Source organism: Erpetoichthys calabaricus, chromosome 3, assembly GCF_900747795.2.
Source record: "Erpetoichthys calabaricus chromosome 3, fErpCal1.3, whole genome shotgun sequence".
NCBI classification, from domain to species: Eukaryota; Metazoa; Chordata; class Cladistia; order Polypteriformes; family Polypteridae; genus Erpetoichthys; species Erpetoichthys calabaricus.
In genome coordinates, this window is record NC_041396.2 from 268,295,343 (window position 1) to 268,319,561 (window position 24,219).

Sequence of the window (24,219 nt, forward strand, 5' to 3'; positions counted from 1 at the left end):
ACACATCTGGTAAAATAAAAGTTTATTGCCTCATAGGAATGACATTTTTATGGGCATCAAATTTTTTACCCAGAACTAGGGATTTTCTGGAATTTATCCCACCAATCTGATTGACTGACAACATTGCAATATGCTTTCTTGACAGTTGATTCTGTGATATTGCTGAAGCAGGTTTAACTGTTATATTATATTTCATAATTTAGGTACTTGTTACTGTCTTTCTTAAGGCAAATTGTTTTCCACAGTTGTTTTGAGCTGTGGTTTTTTGAAATTCACTTTTTGCTTTTTTTAGTTTTGTGTTTAAAATACAGTACTTTTAGTGATTTAATAGTGTTTGTGAAATTTTCTTCAGTGTGCTGGTTCTGAATTTCCACAAAAGGTTATTAATTCATTGTTGAAATTAGGCAACTTAGTGTTAGTAAGTATTTGTGTTCAATACTTATCATGTATGATTGGCTACATATGAACATTAACAGTTGGCAAGTTTATTTTTCATTATTATACATTATTTTGTCAACGAAAGAAATTTGTTTTATCTGTAATTATGGATTATATTGCAATGAAATAATTGTTTCATAATTTTTCTGGTAAGAGATCATTTTTAATTAAAATATAGATATTCTTTAAAATTTTTAAAATTTTGAAATTTACACAGCGTACCTTTCCAAGTTGTGCTGTGCATTTACTTCTTTGTCCTTACGTTTAATTCCACAAATTGTACTTCATACTGTATGTTTTGATTTTTTATCAAATTTGTGCTGTTTATGAATTAATTTACATTTCTTCTCATTTAGTGAATCAAGTGCGAATATAAGAGCGGGAGGCGTGTCCCTCTTGGTGTATCAACCAGGAATGGAAGAGCTGGTAGGGGGAAATGGGTCCCTGTTCATGAAGTGTCTGCAGATACAAACAAGGATAAATATTACACAGCATTTTTAAAAACACTTAAGCGGCTCACCTATGGCAGGTCAGTCACAACCCAGTGGTTGAGAAACACAGTTATAAACAATTAATTTACAAATCACTAGTCTGAGTGAGCTTCTGAAAGAATCACATACCAAAACAAAAGTATTTATATGGCCTTGATTTAGAGCTGAATTGATGAAATGTATTTGCCAATTAACAATAATAGTGACTTCTGTTTAAACCTCATCCACAGGATACTGATCTAATCATGAAATAAGATGATTTCCTTACTTTTTAAACTGACTTTACTTAATTCATAGTTGTATTTCTACATCATCATTCGCTTCATAATTTACTTTAGCTGCAAAACCTTAGAAGGATTACCACTTCTATCAACAGCTTTTATTTAACTCACACAATCATGGTTTAAAATTAGTCAAAATCAAATCCATAGCATTTTACATTTTATACTTCAATAACAATATAACTGTATACATGTGGACTTGGGCTAATTTGTGTTTGACAATCTGGCAAACCTTCAGAAAGTACAGCACAGTGAGAGTGAGAAGTGTTAGATACAAATGTTTTAGCAACATGATACCTATTTGAGGGCGGCACGGTGGCGCAGTGGGTAGCATGGAGTTTGCATGTTCTCCCCATGTCTGTGTGGGTTTCCTCCCAAAGTCCAAAGGTTAGGTGCATTGCAGGTTAGGTGCATTGGTGATTCTAAATTATCCCTAGTGTGTGCTTGGTGTGTGTGTGTGTGTGTGTGTGTGTGTGTGTGTGTGTGCACCCTGCGGTGGGCTGGCGCCCTGCCAGGGGTTTGTTTCCTCCCTTGCGCCCTGTGTTGGCTGGGATTGGCTCCAGCAGACCCACATAACCCTGTAGTAGGATACAGCGGGTTGGATAATGGATGGATGGATACCTATTTGAACATTTAATACATGTGGCAAGAATACTTGAAACACTTACGAAAAATTAGGCAGTAAAATAAAGCTGCTGACAAATGACTGAAATCAAGACGGAAAGGACTATAATCCAAAAGTCAAATTGCAGAAATGGCCAGTGCACAATTTCCTTATTTACAAGATATGCTAGTTTATATCAGTCGTATTGCTGCTACCTACCGGAATTTGTAAATATGTTAGATTGCTGGGCTGGTTTTATTTAGTATTGAAAGTGCGAATAAACAGGTGATTTTTTTTATTATTATTCATCTGGATACTGTTTTCAAAGAAAAAAAAAGACAAGGCACTGTAGTGGATGGGTAGACGTATCTTCGTGTCAAGAATCCAATTCAGACAATAAACATGACCAACAGTGAAACAAACAAGAAAAACAGAATATTCGAACCTATTAAAATTCGCTCCCCAAATCCGGAAGATGTCAGAAGAACAAGTAAATAATATGTTAGTAACACAACAAATGGAAATGAAAGTACATAGTTATGAGAAAGCGACCACACACAGAAATGAGAAAAGAGGTACAACTAAGAAAACCTTGTGTCGAACAGACAACAACGACCTGGCAAAAAGCGAAACACAAATTTAAACAAGAAACCAACTCCCCCCACGACTAACTAACCATCTCGTGTCGTGAATTGAGCTGTTGTAATTGAGAAACAAGAAAACTTCCCACGAGAACTCGCACTTCCGGTATTTGAAACGTCACTCTCCTTGACGGAACTTGGATGAGACCAATAGGAATCCTGCAGGGTGGACCTGCGCCGGTGATGCCAAGAATTTGTAACGTCCATGATGGCTGCTTTTATAGATACGGGATTCAATACTGTTCCTGAAAATGTAATTATAGAGATATTCTCCTTCCTTCCCGTGCGAGATTTGCTAAGGATAAGCAGGTGAGAAATATGGGGGAAAAGGAGTAGCGTAGCTTTCGAGTTTATTCATAAATGACTGCAAAGCTATACTGTGCCTTGACCAGGTAAAGTTTTGCTGGAAGAGATCATGTAGACTTTCTTTTTTGGCAGTGGCAAATCATAGGTGATTTTGAGTTTAGTATGGCAAGGTATTGCGATGTGTTGTCGGTCTTTTTCGGTGCAGAGTTACGCTATTGTTCCCATAAGTAAGTTTTCAAGTAATTGCCGTATGGCTGCATACATCAAGTGACATATATTATGTTAAATATAAGTTAGTCAAATAAAAGATACTTTAGATCAGAACTGAATATCCTTTCCCGAAATCTAGTCTTGACGTGGTCTAAAGGAAATCCTTGTAAAGCTTTATTCAGGCATTTGTGCACTATGTGCTTTATGGTTTGCCGTTTTTCAACTCAGTCACAGCGTAGATTATCGGAGTAGTAATAATACATTCTGTTCATATAGCGCCTTTGTTCTGGCAAGCTGTTGTCACCATACACGACTTCTAGTCGTTCGGTAGGTCAGATTGAACGACTGCTGATCTTATCCCGACCATGTCAATTTAAATGGCTGAAACTTGCAGGTCATGTCATATTTACCAATTGTGTGCGAACGCTACAGCACAGTTGTATGCCCTCCTTTTTCTGACAGCTAATAACGTGCTGCCTGATGGGGCCAATGCTGTTTGAAGGGTTAGCGGGTATGGCAAGTCCAGGCACAGTCTCTTTTTGAAAAAAAAAAAGTCCTTTTTTTTTTTTCTTTTGTCAGTTTTGTTGTATGAAAAATACAACACATCACACACACAAGCTTTTCTTACGTTTGCAAGGTTCAAAACACCATTGTTTTCATTCCTCATTGCTGCGTTATACAATACCAGTGAAATCTTTTTCAATTTTTATGGACATGCACACAGTTTAATGTCTTAATTTTTAATGGCATCAAGGCATACAACAAATAAACAACAGGAAATTAAAATGTCAAGGAATCATTAACTGTACAAAATTTTATTCCAAATTTTGATTCATCAAAGTAGGCACCTTTTACTGATATAACAACCAAACTGTGGTAACCCCTTTCATCCAGAATGCCAGTCACTCTGTGCAAGTCACCAACTCTACCTCCAGCAAAAGAACCCCAGACCATAGCACTTCCTCCTCCGTGTTTGACAGTTTATGCTGTCATCCCATACACCTCCTACATTCTGAAATACAGAAACTGTTTTGGAGAGCGGATGAGGTGTCTCCTTGAAAGTGTGGAAGTTTGATGAAAGGACAGACTTTTTTTTTTTTTTTTACTTTCTACATGTTGGTTTGTAGCGAGACATAGATTGTGAATATTGCCGGTATTCATAACGTTTTTTTGTGATAACTGACAGTTCTGCAAAAATGGACAGTGATGATGTGATTTAGTTCTAGTTTTTGTGGAGCATACAAAGGTGATATTTCTCAGATGGTAATGGTACTAGCCAACTTTGAAAGTTGCTGTTGACTGACCTCCAGGGTGCACAAATGATCCCTTACAAAATTTCATAAGTGATGCCCTGTTAGCTGTAATTGTGATTGAGCCAAACAGACGTGCATAGTAACTGATAAAGCAGCACACATACCAAAAACAAATTCCAAGATGTGCATGTGTTCTGATATCAGTGCTGACTTATTTTTATTATATCAGTTCAAAAGCCTGAAGTTCAAATATATTGGTCAACAAAACCTTTACCTTATGGGCAGAAAATCATGAGTGAAGAACATTTCAGTGTATTTCTCGGATGTCTATATTTTGCTGAGAATAATTTATCTGTCACTTCAAACAGGAGAAATCCTTGAACTTCATCAGATTGTTTTGACAATAGCAACATGCCCAATGCACTGAGTTGTTGCCATGTGATTATCTGATTAAATACTTGCATTAATAAGCAGTTGTACCAAATAAAGTGGCCAGTGAGTGTGTGTGTATATTTGTGTGTGTATACTGTGTTTGCCAGTTTTCATAAAAAAATGCTTATTGAATCACATCCGAAAATTATTTTTCTGGGTTTTTTTTGTTTGTTTATCATGTTAGTGTATACCCATCTTGTTTTAAAAGCATTTTATGATTGTTCTTACAGTACAACATCATGCAAGAAAATGATTTGATTATGCAAATTAGTTTTTTTTTCCTTTTTTTAATGGCAGTTCCAGTTTTCACAACAATCGAGGATATTAGGCATTTTAGGCCCATATATCATTTAAAGAAAAGCATGCACTACTTTAATATTTGTTAATTTGTTTGTTATAAGAAGAATATTTATCACCAAGTATAAATAGACTAATGACATTTTAGGTTATTTTCTCAGTCACTTCAGATGAAATCTGAAATATTCTTTTATCTTTTAAATACTTATCTTCTTTATGGGTACAAGATAGATTTCAATTCTTCTAGAAGATAACAAGTTGGTAATGCATTTTTGAAAGGGTATTTACTTAAAGGCCATGCTACATTACACATCTTTCTAGCAGTTTTATGTTGCAGACTTCATATAAGTAACTTTAGAGATTCTGAGGCAGTAGGTGTCCTTGGTCTCCCATCACATACCCAGCAACTCAGTCCACCTAGTCTGCAACTTACTTACAGCTGTAGTAGTGGGCTCTGTGTGAATGAGAGCTAACATCCAATGAGCGCTAACTTCAAAGTACAGTGCATGTAATGCAGGCACGAAGAATAAAGAACACAGGTGGTTTGGAACTTGCAAACAGATGAGAGGCTTGTGTGTATAACATTTTGTATTTTATGTATCAAGGTAGGATGGAAAAAGGTGAACAAGGGACTAAGATTGCATGTGAACTCATTATATTTATAAAAACCCTTTGCATGACAGCTGGCTCTGTCAGGCATTACAATACATTATTGGCTGTCAGAAAAAAGAGGCAACCTTACGATATTTTGGAAGTGTCAACCTGTGATGGAAAGTCCTTAGAGAGACCTCTAATTTGACAAGAATAGTAATGTAATCTGACATCCTTTTAGTGATGAGATCTGCAACTACTGTCAGGTCTGGCATTCCCTCCATCTAGAAGTCATGCTATGTGATGTTAGCTTAATTTGTATACAAATAAAGATGATGTGAAAGATATAGCAGCATTAGTTCTGATTTGATCAGATATTCTGTGGGCCAGCTATGGAAATTGTCTGTATAATTTGGTAGTAGTGCTTTAGCATTGAATTCACTGGGGTGCAAGATGCAGTACTGTGTAAAACCTTGCTTTATTTATTTTAAAAACATGATTATATCAGTAAAAGTTTATCTTATGTTCTCTATGCAGCAAGCTTAATCACCCTGTGTTCTAAAAACCATGTGTTTATAGTGCAAAGCAATCTCAGATTACAAGTTTGAAAGTATAATGAAAACTTATAGGAAATTAACACTGTTTTACAATGAAAATTGTTAATTTTTCTGTGAAAATTTGTGTTCCAATAAATGATAATTGCAATACCAGTTACAATCTTATCAGATATGCTTAAAATAAGGCTGGTCATAAAGTGAGAATAATTTCATATTTCTTTGCTAAAACACATTGCCAAGCACATTAGAACTAAAAAAAAGTTATTACTATTTTTTTTCTCTTGCAATTAAACCACAAACTACTGTTTTGCATTTTTTTACTGTAAAGCTCCATATTTACTGTATATTTATCCAAAAATAAGAGCTTAATGGTGCTAAAAAAGAATATTTAAAAGAGGTAATGATAGCTTCCTCAAAACGGTTTTGATTGGCTGCTAGCGAAGCAAGTAGGGAGCAAAGTCTCCTAGTATGTGTGTATGTATGTATATGTATGTATGTATGTATGTATGTATTAATGTATGTGTGTGTATGTGTGTATATATATATATATATATATATATATATATATATATATATATATATATATATAGGGCGGCACAGTGGGTAGCACTGCTGCCTCGCAGTTAGGAAACCTGGGTTCGCTTCCCGGGTTCTCCCAATGTCTGCGTGGGTTTCCTCCGTATGCTCCGGTTTCCTCCCACAGTCCAAAGACATGAAGGTTAGGTGCATTGGCGATCCTAAATTGTCCCTAGTGTGTGTGCGCACCCTGCGGTGGGCTGGTGGCCTGTGTTGGCTGGGATTGGCTCCAGCAGACCCCCGTGACCCTGTAGTTAGGATGTAGCAGGTTGGATAATGGATGGATGGATATATATATATATATATATATATATATATACAGTAATCCCTCACTATATCGCGCTTCGCCTTTCGCGGCTTCACTCCATCGCGGATTTTATATGTAAGCATATTTAAATATATATCGCGGATTTTTCGCTGCTTCGCGGGTTTCTGAGGACAATGGGTCTTTTAATTTCTGGTACATGCTTCCTCAGTTGGTTTGCCCAGTTGATTTCATACAAGGGACGCTATTGGCAGATGGCCGAGAAGCTACCCAACTTACTTTTCTTTCTCTCTCTCTTGCGCTGACTATCTGTGATCCTGACGTAGGGGGTGTGAGCAGGGGGGCTGTTCGCACACCTAGACGATACAGACGCTCGTCTAAAAATGCTGAAAGATTATCTTCACGTTGCTACCTTCTGTGTGCAGCTTTTAAGTATGCTGCACGGTGCTTCGCATACTTAAAAGCTCAAAGGGCACGTATTGATTTTTTTATCTGTCTCTCTCTATCTCTCTCTCTCTATCTCTCTCTCTGCTCCTGACGGAGGGGGTGTGAGCTGCCGCCTTCAACAGCTTTGTGCCGCGGTGCTTCGCATACTTACAAGCCAAACAGCGTATTGATTTGTTTGCTCCTTTGAAGAGGAAGATATGTTTGCATTCTTTTAATTGTGAGACTGAACTGTCATCTCTGTCTTGTCATGGAGCACAGTTTAAACTTTTGAAAAAGAGACAAATGTTTGTTTGCAGTGTTTGAATAACGTTCCTGTCTCTCTACAACCTCCTGTGTTTCTGCGCAAATCTGTGACCCAAGCATGACAATATAAAAATAACCATATAAACATATGGTTTCTACTTCGCGGATTTTCTTATTTCGCGGGTGGCTCTGGAACGCAACCCCCGCGATGGAGGAGGGATTACTGTATATATATATATATAATATAGTGGTCCATAGTCACTGGGGCCACAGCTATCGCTCGTGGGCAGGGCGGAGGCTTAATGGGGTGGTTCGCTGTCTGCCCACTACACCACCGCAGCTACTGCTCCTGACTGGACGCAGGCTGGATGGAGCAGTGTAGGGCATTTCACTGCCCGCCCACTACACACGGCTCCCCCGAATCGTTTTCGGTGGGTGGCTGGTAATGCTGCAAGCGGTGACCCAGTTGTGGCTGAACGGAGGCCATTGAGGGTGAATGGGGCGGCGGGGGGCAGCATTGTAGTGTGCTTTGGGTGGCTGCCTTTTGAAAGGGGGCGGTAGTGGGCGATTCACTACACGCCTTTGACCGCACCGTGTTCGTTCTCGGTGGGTGGACGCACGCTGCAGGCTGCATACTGTAGTGGAGGTGACTGTGTGGTGGGTGGTGAACCGCCTCTCGCTGCTCCCATTCATTCTCAATAGCAAGCCTGCTTGTACTGTTACGTACATAGCAGGAAGTTGTCGCTGGTCAGTACACCAGACGTGCTGACGAGGGATGCCTGCCTGCTGTGATAGCTGTACAGTGCTGTGCAGAATATCTTATCTTAACCTTTTGTCTTCACCCTTCAAGAATGTCTCTGAAACACAAATCTGATGCAAGTGCTGGTGATACAGTAAAGAAGAGAAAAACCATCACCATTGAAAATAATAAAAAGGTCAGAGAGAGGTGAAACTCCATCATTCATTGGCAGAGCACTTGGTTACAGTCGGTCAGCAATAGCATTTATAAAATAATGTACCTGTTCCGACTTACATACAAATTCAACTTAAGTACAAACCTACAGTCCCTATCTTGTACGTAACCCGGGGAATGCCTGTACACACTTTTAAGATTTTTTTTTCTTTGAATTGTTGCTATTTCATTAGTTTCATTTTTATTTCAGAACTTCTTTAAAAACAATATTTGGAATCTTTTGAGTCCCAACATGCTGAATCTTTTAAATGAGGTCCATGAGACATGTGTTTAATGGCTTTGTACCATAATTCAGGATAGGTTTCTCTGTTTGGAATTTCAGCACAGACAAAACGATCTACATCATCAGCAGTTAATAATTTTTTTTTGCAAAGTAACCAATAAAATGCATGTGAGGTAAACCTCGTTTTTGAAATTCTGTAACTTAAACTTCAAAGCCTTACAATATTTACATACTTCAGACATATCACCTGTGTCCATATATTCGATCTCTGTTCCCCTTTTCATTATTTCTCCGAGTAATAATTTCTCTTTGTTTGCGTTTATGCGATGTTTACTGTCTTTGTTTTGACACTTTTGTTTTTTTTCTGCTTTCATCTTCTGTATCTCGCTCTGCATGTGATTCGCGCCTACGTTTTTTTTGAGTCTTTTGAATTCCACTGTTTTCATTATCTCTAACCTGCTCTGCATGTGTTTGGCCCCCTTGTTTTTTAACCTCTTTATGACATTTTACTTTGTTTTCTACTCTTTGTCTTCTGTTTCTGTCCTCACTTTGTCCTGATATTTTTTCAATTACACCTGGTCTGTGATGATTATTTTCCCTTTTTTCGAGTAATAATTTCCTTTTGTTTGTGCTAATGCGATCTTTACTATCTTTTTTTGATACTGTAGCGACCTCTGCGTCCGGCTCGAAAAGAGAAGTAAAAAAAAAAAAAAAAACAGACAGACGTAGTAAATTCTCACAAAAGTTTTACTTGAACAATCAAGAAAAAGAATGTCAGCTTCGTAACCCCAAACACAACCTTCTAGCACCCTCTCCAAACCCCTCCTCCCGTCCTGGGACCCCCTCACCACATCAATCAATACCGTGCTGTACTCCGCCCTCCCTCAATCGAACCTAACAGTCACTCCAAAACAAAAAAAAAAAAAAAGCTTCAACCTGGAAGGGATGCTACAATACTTTCAAATTTTCCTGCTTTCATATTCTTTACCTTTGTCTGCATGTGTATCGCGCCATCGTTTTTTTTTGTGCCTTTCGAATTCCACTGCTTTCATAATATCTAACCTGCTGTGCATGTGTATAGCGCCAACATTTTTGAATGTCTTTATGAAGTTATACTTTGTCCTTTAATTCTGAGCCCGTTTGGATGTGCTTTTTTTTTCAATTCCACTTGTTCTGGACCGATTATTACTTTCCTTATTTTCTGAATTTGCACCTAGATTATTCTTTTTTCTTTTTTACATTTTTTTTTCTTTCCAACGCTTTTGAGTCTCTTTTCGCTGCACTGCTCTTTCTTCTTCACTTAGTCGTCGATGTTTCATCTATAACGTATAAAGCCCTGGGTCTGTGTGTGCTCAAAGCCTTGACACGACTGAGTGTTTTGCTGCCCGTGGTCTTATTTGATATTGGTTATAAGTAGGGCGTGTCTTGCAAGAATCTCATGTTCTACGTCCCCCGCGAGATGGTCCTGGGTCATTCTCTTGGCACAAAGCCTCATGTTTGGCCATGGAGCATCTCACGGGGACCTTAATCTCTTACGTCTCATGGGTCTTTTAAGTGTCTTCCATGATCTTCACGTGAAGATCACATCTCGTCTCCCTAGTCATTCTCTCGCAGGATTTTTTTTATTATCTCATATATATGTGTGTATATATATATATATATATTACTGTATATAAGGATTTTAACAGATCCATTTTTTTCTCTATAGTTTGCTTGAACATTCTGGTTGATTTTGCGACTTCTCTCATCATGCTAAGAATCATAGTTCTGTTTGCAGCACCAATTTGTTCGAGCAAATACAAGAGACAGGCTGCGGGCCAAGGGGAGACGGAAGCAGAACCTCAGGTGTATGGAACCGGGCAGAGCCATCCTCACTCACGTGCCAGCCTTTGTTCAAGTCGCTCTTCTTCTTTCCACGTGTTGGAGCGTACTTTGCTTCCACTTAGCTAGCGATACCTGTTTGTACAGCAGACATTATCATCTAATGATTTTTAAAGAGTACCATTTGACGTTTTTGAGAGAAAGATCACAGCTATGTGTTTTAGAGGGTACCTGCTCATTTGCAGAAATATCACAGCCACGTGCTCTTCTCCCCACGTAGGGGACTCTCTCCCATCAGAGCTGAACACGATCAGATACAATGGCAGCGTTTGACGTTGGAGTGTACCTGACCTTCGCTTGGCCAGAGATACCTTGCCAACTTTTTAAATTTTTGGCAAAGAGATCACAGCTACATTCTCGCCCCTAATAGAAAAAACAAAAATATTGTATATCAAGAAGCCCGTGGATATGAAAGCAATCAATATAAATTCTGATCAATACAAATTATTGCATTTTTTTTATTATTGATATTTAAAGTTTGTCCTGTTTCACTACTACAAGGGCAGAGCCTCGGGGGATAACTAGTATATATATATATATATATATATATATATATATATATATATATATACATATATATATATATATATATATATATATACATATATATATATATATATATATATATTATAAATATATAATAAATGTTAGTGTGTATTACGGTCACACACTCTTAATAGGACTGGGTATTGGCACTGATGTCCTGGTTCGTTTTTGATTCACAATGTTCCAATTCTATTTAATATCAATTTTATCTTGAATGAATTAGCATGCACTGATATATTTGAAATGGTGGCTTTTTTTTTTGTAGAGATTACTTAACCATGCATAGAGAACATTAATATATTGTGACAAATTTCAGTAACACTTTATTTGTAGAGTGTCTACATATTGACTTCACTTTTCAAAAACAAGAAAAACTTTTTCACAGCACTGCACTCATTCAAAATTCACCATAATTTAACTAACATGTATCAGCACATCAGAGTCCACACATATTATGTGGGGTTCCTTGTTTTAATACAATGCAATGGCATCTACTTTATAAAATATCTATATCATCTTGCGAATAAAATAACGATTAATCTTGCAGTACTTCTTTATATTCCAAGTTATTGCCAATATACTAACAACCAAATTGTGCTTCACTCACTCAGAATATGGAACCAATGTAGGAAGCATTTTAAGATCGAGAAGCTTTTATCTGTGGCACCTGTGCATGAGAACCACCTTTTTCAAAGTACTCTTTGCATTATTTGACAGTAAAACTATTTCAACCATTCTATGATCTGCTTCTCGCAACTGAAAGAGGGCACCGTGGCGGATGTTAGCCGACTTGCTGACCAACCGCAAGCGTTATCTGGTAGGTAACCACCCATACAATCAGATTGTGATTCATATATATGTATATATGTATATGTAAAATAAAAATCTGTTTAAATTGTACAACCGCTTCCCCATACGTGAGCGACAGAACTGCAAAGAGGCTAGTGCGTAGCACAGGCACATGGATTGGCGAGCAAAGCAAGCGTGTGTGTGTGTGTGTATAATTTATATAACACTCATGAACAAAAACACTATTTCCCATTTAGTTAAAAAGCTGAAATTTGGCAGGATGGTACATCTAAGTCAGTAGGTATCTGCTAAGAAAGGACATTTTGATATATGAATATTTAGAGGCAAATCCTCCCAATACAAAAACTAAGTACCCCAAAATTTCAAAAATGCCTATAGATAGATAGATTGATAAATACTTTATTAATCCCAAGAGGAAATTCACATACTTTATGGTTTGATTGAAATTGGTTAATTGGTTCTTTTTTCTATAACATTACCAAAAACTTTTTTTTATTTATTGATATGTATTAATACTATGCTAACTTATATGCTGTTCTCTGCACTGAGGGCATTCTTTATGCAAATGAAGGATGTAGCAGAAGTGATTGGCAGGCCGCACGAATGACACCAGAAACCAATAGGGTGAATTGGTTACTGAAGACAGGGTGGTGTCCTAGACAGGAAAAAATAGATTTGATCATGTTGTGAATGGAAATGGAAAATTCTGTGAAGATTACACACGGTGCAAAGCTCAATGATTAGCAAGTGCTGTTTTTTGATGTTCACTACTTGCACTGTTAGATACATACTGGCTCTCATCTTGGTTATCAGTTCAACTCCATCAGCCTCTAGCCCCCTTTGTTGTGCAGCAGAAAACCTAAAACTCTTAGACTATGGTGTTCTTCGATTGCAATGCTACAAACTCCAAGGGATAAATGTCGGTTTTAGATAGTACTGCTTGAATCTCAATCTTAATCCATCAGTGTAACACACACGGTTCCGGCACTTATGTATATCTGCTTCAAACACTACTTTGCATATACATTCACGTCAGCATGCTTTAAATGTGAACTACATACAACATAGAGATTTGTGAATCTCAAATTTGGAGGGGACCTGTTAGTGAATTATGCTTGACATGGGTATATCTTACCACAACCAAAGTGCATGAAGCTACATTCTGGCTCTGAATTTTGCTCCAAAGTGGATATTTTATGCTAAAGTAGGGTGCTGTTCAATACTTTGCATTTCCTTTCCTGCATATATAAGAAAGTAAAATTGCTGCCAAATTGCATGTACTGTAGTTGCTGATTAAGATTTTCACCTACAAAAATGCAGGACTTCATCTTAACGTTCCACACCCTGAACTGGTTACTTTTTTTTTTCTTTCCCTTTTTTATAGATTCACTAGTCCACTTTATAAATTTTCTTATTCCAATTATGGGGTTGTAAGAAGCAAAAGACTATCTGGCAGCATCCAGAGCAAATTATGGTTGGGTTGACGACTCATTGCACACACACTAATACAGGCAATTAAAGAAACATTTTTTAAATTTTGGAACTAAATCGTGTGTACACAAACAGTACATTTTATTAAGCTAGTTAACTAAAAATATTTGTTTGCTTTTTGAAATTAATATTTTTAATAATTTTTGTCAAAGCTATCAGAAGTGAAGCTCTTAAGGATCGATTGTATATATATACATGCACTGCCAAACTGTCTTGTGTAATGGGAGGATATAATTTCACAACTACTTTTTAAGTGCATATGATTAAATAGTTTGAAAAATATTTAAAAGATAACCTATTGTTGATGAAACAATGTATTGTGCTGACCAGCATGCTTCATTAAATGTTTCTTTAGTGTTTATTAGGTAACATGTCCATGATAAGCACAAAGTGCTAAAATGTTTTGATTTCAGGAAGGCCATTTCAGCACACAGCTTTAAAGTCACTAAGAGTAATATCTTTTGTTTTTTTTTTATACATCTGTATAAAATAAAAATTTCAGTTGGAACTTCTACTTTGCAGGGGATGCACCTGCTGTTAAGTGTCAATCCGCCCCACCCCCAATTCAGTCATAATCTTTTCTCATTTCTTTTATACTAGGGTTTGTAAGAAATGGCGTAGGCTTGTCTATGATAAGAAGCTGTGGGTTCATGTGGACTTGACACCTTACTCCTCAGTAAGCATGGTTTTCATTTGAATATATATAAAAAGGAATTGTTAACAGAAAATTATTTTATGTGTGATTGAAACTAAGAATGGGTGCCTAAAGAAACACTTTTGGTGGTAAGTTCCAACACATCCAATTTTTTTGCCCTCTCATAGATAGATAAACAGAACTTTATTTGTCCCCAGTGAGAAATGTAACTTTTTTTTTCTTCATGATAGTTTAGTAAACTTTAATAAGGTTATAGGTGCATTATTGCTATGCAGTTTAATAGTACTATATAAAAAAATAAACCTTGACAAAGTTTTACTTCAGAAATGCCATGAAATATGTGGTACATAGCCTTTCTTGGGCTTATCTATGTATATTACACCCTTAATGTAAAACAATTTGTATTAATTATATTTTTTAAAAAAATGTAGTTTTGGTTTCGTCCTTTGAGTGAGATGGATGGCTAGAGCCTTGCTCCGTTAGCAGCAGTGTTATTTTACTAATTTTTTTACTATTATTCCAATATATCCTGTATTTACATTATATGCGAGTATAAATAAGCATGAGCAACACACAAAGGGTTCAGAAAGAAAAGGATAAAGATAAGGCTGCTAAACATTCATCAAAGTCAAGACTGGCCTCAAGGTCACTGCCTACCAGAGAATAACCTGGAACAGACGGCCGAAGGAAGTGATCTACCAGGACCTCACGCTGCAGCATCGCCTTCAGCCAAAAGTGAAAGTGGGAACGAAACTACAAGCAAGGCAAGGATAATTTGTCGACTCCAAGAGGATTATTGGAACTCAGTATACCCCTTTTATCCCTGCTGTCAACTGCAGCTAATACCCCCCGTTAATCAGCAACCTCAATCCCAATTGGACTCTCAACTCTGCCTACAGAGTGCAGAGAAGACCGCAACACACTTTTCGATCTCAAGGAAATGATTGCTGGGGTGACATAAATGATATAAAAAGTGATATAAAGATGGATGTAAAGAAAGAAAGAATTGACCTAAACAAGAAGAGTGAGAAACAGCATCAACATATAAAAGACCTGCAGAAACATTATAGTAATAAGTTAACTACAGACTTTACAGAAATTCTAGGAAAAATTGATGTAAAAGTACAGGTAATTACGAGTAAGTTAGAGAGTAAAATTAGAGTACTCTCTGTTCAGCTTGAAGATTTTAATCAATGTTTATGACTAGTATTGAAAGAGTTGAACGATCGAGTTCCATCACTAATGACAAGACGATGGCTGCAAAATCAGAATGCAGAGTGCTCGCTGACAAACTGGCTGAGCAGGAAGATAGATATAGAAGGAGCAATATCAGAATCGGAGGTCTCCCTGAAAAATGGGAATTCATATTTTCCTAGATTTCTCCTCTACAACATCTGCTAAATATGACACATACTACAGTATTAAACAGCGTCTGTGCAGTGCTAATATCAGATACAGCCCCTTGTACCCTGCCAAATTAAAAGTGAATATTGAAAGTCAGTGTACATTTTTACCTCTCCGAATGAAGCAGAAAGTGAGTTAAGCAGACTGATCCCAACATTCTTTTGAAACACGAACATGGGTCATGCCTTGTTCAGACAAGGCAAAGAAGATTCTACTTGCAACTTTTGGACTATTTGTAATGTGACATTTGCTGGGTTTTTTTCCTCCATTGATTATATTATATTGGAATCTCTTTCAATGAATATATGTACTTCTTGGCAACTACAAATTAACTATCTATTTACAGTGCGTTTTTCATTTCCCCACTTCATATCCTTGATTGTATTGGGAATGTACTATCATACATTTTCTCATTCTCCATGGGAACTGTTTAACATCGTTCCCTAGGTTTTTTGTATTGGAACTGTACTTTCAAGATACCACTATTTTAACCTTTTCTACACCTCTGCTGGGTGGGGTCATTTTATTCTGGACGGGCTCTAACAGTCTTGGCATGTCAAAGGACCAGAACTTCATGAAGTGTGGTCTTCCTCATGTGGGGAGGCAAAATGGGTTAACAGAGAACGAGAGCTTTGCTATTTCTTATTTATCCTTTCTACCCCAAGAACCGGTAATGCCAACACAACAATAGGTTTCATAGCCATAACATTACAGTTAACATAACAGTAATATGTTATCTAGATCAAAGCTATCATATGTAAAGATGTACTACCTTAACTTAAGACTACAAAATGTCAACAAAAGTTCAGAAGCAATGTTTTTTATGAACAGTGAATTTTGTGAGCTAGAATGTCTTGATCATGAATTAAACAGAAAAACTATTCACTCACTTAACAGGTTTAAATGCGAAGATAGTATTTTTACAGGAGACACACATAATAAGCAAGGACCACGTTTGGTTGCAAAGGAATTGGATTGGCCATATTTTTCCACTCTGGTTATATAAAGAAAATTAGGGGTGTGGGAATCTTAATACATAGAACTGTCCTTTTTTTAATTTATTTTGCCTTATACAATTTCTTGTATTAGAAATTTGTTAGTTTTCGCATACCCCTTGGGGTCAGAGCACAGGGTCAGCCATTGTACAGTGCCCCTGGAGCAATTGAAGGTTAAGGGCCTTGCTCAAGGGCCCAGCAGAATAGGATCTCTTTTGGCAATGACAGGAATTCGAACCGACAACCTTCGGGATACCAGCGCAGATCCTTAGCCTCAGAGCCACCGCACTGTAGCGTCAGATGTAATATCTGATCCTGAAGGTTGATAAGTCATGGTGATGGGCAGTTTATTTAATACTAAAGTGATTCTGATAAATATTTATGTACCTAATGTGGATGATAGAGGTTTCATCCAAACTGTTTTCACGTCTATTCCTAATGTGAACACTCATAAAATTATAATGGTTAGAGACTTTAATTGTGTTTTAAAACCAGACGTGGATAGGTCTTCAGTTACAGCAGCAATAACATCAAATACTGCAAAAATAGTTACACAGTTTGTAATGGATCAGAACTTATCAGACCCATGGAGGTTTTCAAATCATAATCTTTGAGCATATTTCTTCTCACAAGTTCATCATTGTTACCCAAGAATTGACTATTTCTTCAAAGACAAAATTTTTTTGCCTATTATCAAATTGTGTAAGTATAACACTATTGTTATCTCCAACCACACCCCTCTGATCATGGAGCTTAATTTACTATTTCCTACACACCATCTTGCAGCTGGCACCTTAACCCCCTGTCATTAACTGATGAGCACTGTACAGAACTCATATCCAAGAAAATTTATTATTTTTTGGAGACAAATGCATCTCCAGAGGTCTCTTCCGGTATACTCTAGGGAAACTCTGAAGGCATTTTAAGAAAAGAGATTATTTCATATCTTTCTCGCAAAAATAAATTGGAAACCAAGAAGGCGTCCGAGTTAATTAACGAAATTACCTGAATAGAACAAGAATACACTAGGTCTCCAAATGAGGCACTTTATAGGGAAGGACAAGTTTTGCAATCAGAATTTAGCCTCTTGGGTACTAAAGAAATGAAACTGCTCATCTTTAAATCACAATCATTATTATAAACCTAGATAATTAGATTTTAGCTCAACAAATCCACAAGCAGGAAGTCCATAGTGCAATAACAGCAATTACCAACACAGAAGGAGATAAAATCATAAACTATAAAAATATAACCCACACATTTAGAGAGTACTATAAGTCCTTATATTCCACTTGGTCCAAAGAAGATAACACACAATGTATTGAATTCTTTGACTCATTACGGATACCACAGCTAGATACTGTTAGTGCTGTGGAACTGGATAATCAGTGTGTTATCAAGTTCATGGATCGGGCTTTCCTATTCTGCCTGAAGGATAATTTAAATGTACAAGTAATTTATTGTCATGCAAAGTAGTACAATATCAAAAACACCCGAGAAAGGCAATACACTTTGAAAACAATTCACATTTTTCAAGATAGTTATTTCATATTTTTGTTAGATGAAAATGCTAAATAGCACCTTTTTAAAAAATTATGGTTTGTTAATAACAGTCCTTTCAACATTGATAATATCGAGTCATATCCTACAGGTCATCTGTTTCTGTAGAGTTTGGTTTAAACCAATTTCACAATTCATGAGTCATTTTCACTCGATCTCTTTATTTACATAGATAACAATTTTCCCCCTTTTCTTATTTTGCATTGAGAAAAGTGCAAGCTACATCAGTATTACATTCTTATGTGTCTATTAGTAAGTAATGGCTTAAATCGTCAGAACATTGCAAAAAAAAATAAATAATAACAAAAAGAGTACATTGTTACCTATGTAATGAATTCTTCATTTAGTAAAATATTAACATAAGTAGCTTGTATTTTCTGGATTGACAGAATAAACTTAAAGATCAGAAAGTAACTTGCTTAATTAATGTAAGAGTCCAATTTAAAGAAGAGATTGTTGAACAAAGCCTGAATTCATAACTGGGCCACTGAACTGTTTTGTTATATTATTAATATTATTATTTATCTTCAGACTCCGACTTCTTTAAAACTATGTACTTATTTAACTCAATGTGCTCTCTTAAAATTCTCTTGTGGCAAAAATTATGATATTTGGGCTACTTTTCTAAGTAGAAGCAAGTTTGATTCTTTCTTTCTTTTTGTTTTTTGGGTTAAGGTGACTTCAAAAGTACTTTGGCATCTCTTAAGGCGCCATTTTAACACTGGACTGAGAACCCTGAAATTGCAAGGCCTGCTCTTTTCTGTTCAAAAAAACAAGGAGTTCCTTTCAAAGGCTTTGTTATCGGGACTGCGGAAACAATGCCCTAACCTAGAGGAACTCTCCCTGACTAAAACAGATTTGAAGGGTGTCAGTAACTATAACGAGTTACCTGCGTCTTTAAAGACACTAGAAATGATCACATGTGAGATTCCATCAAAGTTTTTCTCTGAACCCGTTGGAGACCACTCATCCAACAGTAAAAATCAGTCTTGGCCCCATCTTGAAGCCTTGGTTATGAAAAATGTTCCAGCATTCTCTGACTCTCATTTGAAAAGTCTAACTTCACAAGTAAAACTGAAGAAACTGGTACTTTTGGGCACGTATCGAGTAACAAATCATGGAATAGAGGAGTGTGCAGAAAGATTAGGCGAACTGGAGCACTTATATATGGAAGGTAATACCAGTGTTAGTACACGTGTCAGCAGTATTACTGATGGATTCTTGCATTTTGTGGGAAGACACATGAGAAAACTCCGAGTCCTGCACCTCAGAAAGGTTATGTCTATGACTGATGCAGGTCTTAGCTGCCTGGATCAGCTTACCAAGCTAGAACAGTTGGATATTCAAGGCTGTTTCACATTCAGTCCTAAAGCTCTTATTGCAGTCTGTGCTTCCTTGCCATTTTTAAAGAAACTAAATCTAAACAGTGTTCATCTTGAAGGCAACGATACCATGAATCAGATTCAAAAAAGCCTTCCACACTGCATTGTTACTAATACTAATGCTTTGCCAACTTAAGCAGCCTGGTCTACTAGATTCACATTTTGTTACACTAAATAGTGTTCAGAGTGAAACTTGTAAATGTACAAGGTTAATTTCTACATTTGGAGGACATGGAATGAGCTATTTTTTTTATATCAGTTTCCCTTTTTTTTTTCTTTTTTTTTTAAATCACCATTTTATCCATTCCGTTATATATAAATATATTTTCAGTGGTGTTTAGGCATAAAAATGCAGTGTGTATCTTTTTAAAACTTGAATAAGGCCACTTCAGTGTGATTTCTTAATCATGGTTGAATCATTCTTAATCATGGTTATTACCAATCAAGTGTGACAAAATGCTTATTTAAAGTTTTCATATGTAATGTGTGGATTAACTTAGCAAATACACAAATGTGCATCCAGAATAATGAAAGAGGCAGTGCTGTTGGACAATAATAAATAGCCAGAAACCTTCAGATTATAGAACAATTTTTATTATAGTAACATTGATCATTTAATGTTTTTGCCATTTTTACTTTTTTACATCTACTAACGCACAAAGCCAACTGCAGCCCACACCTTAAATATTGTGTTGCTGGTGAATTTTATGTTTTTTTGTTGGTTTTTTTTTTTAAACAAAATGTTTATGTACTTAAAAAATCTAATAAAGAATTAATTTGCTAAAGCGTTTTTATTTTTGTACAAATAAAACTTTCAAACTTATTTTTTCTTCTCAACTCCAATCAGGTCTAATATCTGAGTTATGCACATATCCACTGTCAATGTAATAATGTTTTGTTTTATTATGCCATCAAAGCAGTTTAAACACAAACTTAAATGATGATGGCACAGTCAGTGTTCTAAACAATTATTGTGAGCTGTGCTATAAAATTTGTTGAACTGTAAACTGAGAAATACTTCCCTGATGGTTCAGCATGGCGGAGATTGCAGCCTTTTTATTGATCCAATATTGTGAAACCAAATCCTGGCTTGGTCACTGTTGCTGGATTTGGCACATCCTTCCAGGTATGCACGGGTTTTCCTCCTGATCACAAAGTCATGCATCTTTTTGTTAGGGAAATTGGTGATTCTGAATTGTGTAAGTGGGCACTAAAATGTTCTAGCATCTTGTCAAGGGTTCCAGCTTTGTCTCTCATGACTTTGAGTTGAATTAAACAGGTTTGGTAATGGATGCATTTACAAGGAATTAAATCCTGTCTGGGTCACTGTCAGGGGTGCTTTGCATTTTCTTTTTTAGATAGATAGATAGATAGATAGATAGATACTTTATTAATCCCAATGGGAAAGGCTTAGGCTTTTGGAATTCCTCCCATATCTGGAAGCCAGAAAAGTTGGGTTAATACAAGTTGGCATGGAATTGGTGTATGCATTGAAATGACATCCTGGTTCCTGTCTTGTGCCCATTGCTGACAGAATACACTCTGACCTCTCTTGGCCCCATTTTGGCATATATGTGTTTGTAAAATAACTGAATGAATACATTCTGCAAGGGCAGGGTGGTGGAACAGTTTACCACAGCAAGAATCAGAAGGCATAAACCAAATATGAAGATACTGCAAAATACACTGATGATATACAGTCGTGCTTGACCTTCTGTCCTGTTTAGCTAATATTTTTTGTTTTAATAATCTACCAAAATGTATTGTACATATAAAATCCATGTTAATAAAGCATTGTTCCATTTGTTGACCTTCCAGTATTCATTCATCCATTTATTACTGAACCTACTTGATCCAGTTCAAAGTCATTGGACCTGCTAGTATTGAATGATTTGCTTTCTTTGATTAAAACAATCTTCACTTTTCCGTTAGTCTGGTCTCGTTTGAGTTTATCTGAGCACTGCTGCAGGTTTCTATTAATATTTTTAACCAGTTTGCAGTATAACTAGACGTTCTTGCATTAGTAGAATTCCATGTGTATTCACCTGATCTGTGTCCTGTTTGTTTTTTTTTTGAGGTGTTCAAATCGTGTACTTGTCTCTTATAAACTTAAAGCTAGGCAGTGAGAATTATAGCATTTGAACCAAAAAATGTAAACTACTTCTTAGGCTGCTGTGTTCTTTGTTAACTCTCCATGTGTCCCATTGACTAAGGATTATAACCTAAAAGGCTAGGGGATCAGGCTCTTACACTACTGTTGCAAAATCTGAGCCTGAGTAAATCATCTAATCTGCCAGTGATCAGAACGTATAAGTATATTCTACATTATAAGTCACTCAGGATAAAAGCATCACCTACAGTGCATATAATAAGTAACTCTTGGAGGATTTCACATTTTATTATTAAATTACAGATGATTTATTTTGGGGGCGGCGCAGTGGTAGCGCTGCTGCCTCGCAGTTAGGAGACCCGGGTTCGCTTCCCGGGTCATCCCTGCGTGGAGATTGCATGTTCTCCCCGTGTCTGCGTGGGTGTCCTCCCACAGTCCAAAGACATGCAGGTTAGGTGGATTGGCGATTCTAAATTGGCCCTAGTGTGTGCTTGGTGTGTGGGTGTGTTTGTGTGTGTCCTGCGGTGGGTTGGCACCCTGCCCAGGATTGTTTCCTGCCTTGTGCCCTGTGTTGGCTGGGATTGGCTCCAGCAGACCCCCGTGACCCTGTGTTCGGATTCAGCGGGTTGGAACATGGATGGATGATGGATTTATTTTGGCTTTTTTGACACTGATCAACAGAAAAATACTTTTTAAATGTCAAAGTGAAAAGATATCTCTGCAAGGTTTCAATTACAAATATAAAACAAAAAGTAACAGATCAGATAAGTATTCACCCGTCAAGCCAATATTTAGTAGATGTGCCTTTTGGTAGCCATGAGTCTGTATGCACAGGTCTCTGTCATCTTTGGACATCTGGCCGTTTCTCCCGATTCTTTTTTGCAAAATTGCTCAGGCTTTGTCAGGTTGTATGGGGATCATGAGTGAACAGCATTTTTCAAGTCCAGCCAAACATTCTTAACTGGATTGAGATTTGGACTCTGACTCCAGGCCATTAACACTGTTGCCCAAGTTTAGTTTCATCAGACCATTGAACCTTTTTCCAGCTGACTTCAAAGTATCTCTTCTGGCAAACTCTGCTTGAGATGTGGATTTATTTTTAATAGTTTTTTTTATTTTTTTAACCACTTTATCATGAAGCTGCTACTGGGTAACAGTCGTTGTCAGCACAGTCTCTCAAGTTTTAGCAATTGTAGTTTGTATCCATCCATCCATCCTCTTCCCCTTATCCGAGGTCGGGTCGCGGGGGCAGCAGCTTGAGCAGAGATACCCAGACTTACCTCTCCCTGGCCACTTCTTCTAGCTCTTCCGGGAGCTCCATCCATCCATTTTCCAACCCGCTGAATCCGAACACAGGGTCGCGGGGGTCTGCTGGAGCCAATCCCAGCCAACACAGGGCACAAGGCAGGAAACAATCCTGGGCAGGGTGCCAACCCACCGCAGGACACACACAAACACACCAAGCTAGGGCCAATTTAGAATCGCCAATCCACCTAACCTGCATGTCTTTGGACTGTGGGAGGAAACCGGAGCCCCCGGAGGAAACCCACGCAGACACGGGGAGAACATGCAAACTCCACGCAGGGAGGACCCGGGAATCGAACCCGGGTCCCCAGATCTCCCAACTGCGAGGCAGCAGCGCTACCCACTGCGCCACCGTGCCGCCCCTTGCGATAAACAATTCTATTCAATCCAGTGTGTCTAATGTTGCATTATCATGGAATTTTGCCTTAATATAACGATGTATAGCATCCCACGTGTAAGCTGCTTTAAGAAAAGAGACATACTAGCTTAGCATAAGCAGACCAAATGGTTAAGCTACACCAGTGCCAATCAGCATCACCAAAGCAGTTTTACACTCAACACGCTGCTACTGTTGGAAAACCCCTTTAGGAAGATGGCATCTACACCAGATGTTCATTAACTATACCTTGAATATTTTATTACAAAGATTCCTGTATTTGTTATTTTGGTTCACTTACACTACAGTTACTGTTAACTATATTCTTACTTTATATTGTGTTAGGTACCTGCTTTATAGCACCTCACATGTACAGCCTTACCTACATACTGTATGGACAGCTGCATCAAGCAAAGAGTCTCACTTGCACACGCAGACCAAACAGTTGGCTTCAGACCTGAGCTACACCAGTGCCACTCACCAATGAAGCGCTTTGTATTGAAGACATCTCTTCTCAGCTGCTAACCCCTGTGGGGAATATGACAATCGCCCACACATGCAGTTAACCATATACCCTGACCCAATCAAACAGTATAAAATTAATTATTATAAAGCAAAATGAATAAAAACAGTAAAACCGATTGTAGCAAAAATAGGAAATATATTTGAAAAGAGACTTAAAAGCTTAAGAAAATGTATATGAAAAAGAGTCTTATTAAAAATACTTTTGCAGAAAATTAAGGTGATAGAAGAGGAGTCTTTTAAAGTCTGGACGCAGAGTTGTTTCACATTGGTGTTCAATCTGCAGAGGTCCGTATCAATGTCTGAGCTCTTCTCCATCTCGGTTCTCCTCTCTCCTGCTCTGCTCTGCCCTGC

At 37.4% G+C, this 24,219-nt stretch overlaps 1 protein-coding gene across 3 annotated transcripts; it reads left to right on the forward strand.

Annotated features, from left to right (window-relative positions):
* The first annotated feature begins 2,612 nt into the window (after nucleotides 1-2,612).
* LOC114648908 (F-box/LRR-repeat protein 12-like) lies at nucleotides 2,613-20,901 on the forward strand. Of its 3 annotated transcripts, XR_007934533.1 has the most exons (4): nucleotides 2,617-2,764; nucleotides 14,157-14,232; nucleotides 18,846-19,962; nucleotides 20,000-20,901. XR_007934533.1 is itself a non-coding variant. In XM_028798236.2 (3 exons), coding segments are annotated over exons 1-3 (921 nt in total). In that variant the 5' UTR covers nucleotides 2,613-2,706; the 3' UTR covers nucleotides 19,689-20,901. The 3 variants fall into 3 exon arrangements, 2 of the variants coding, with proteins under 2 accessions (XP_028654069.1, XP_028654067.1); XM_028798236.2 differs by having other exon boundaries at nucleotides 2,613-2,708; nucleotides 18,846-20,901; XM_028798234.2 differs by having other exon boundaries at nucleotides 18,846-20,901.
* The last annotated feature ends 3,318 nt before the right edge of the window (nucleotides 20,902-24,219 follow it).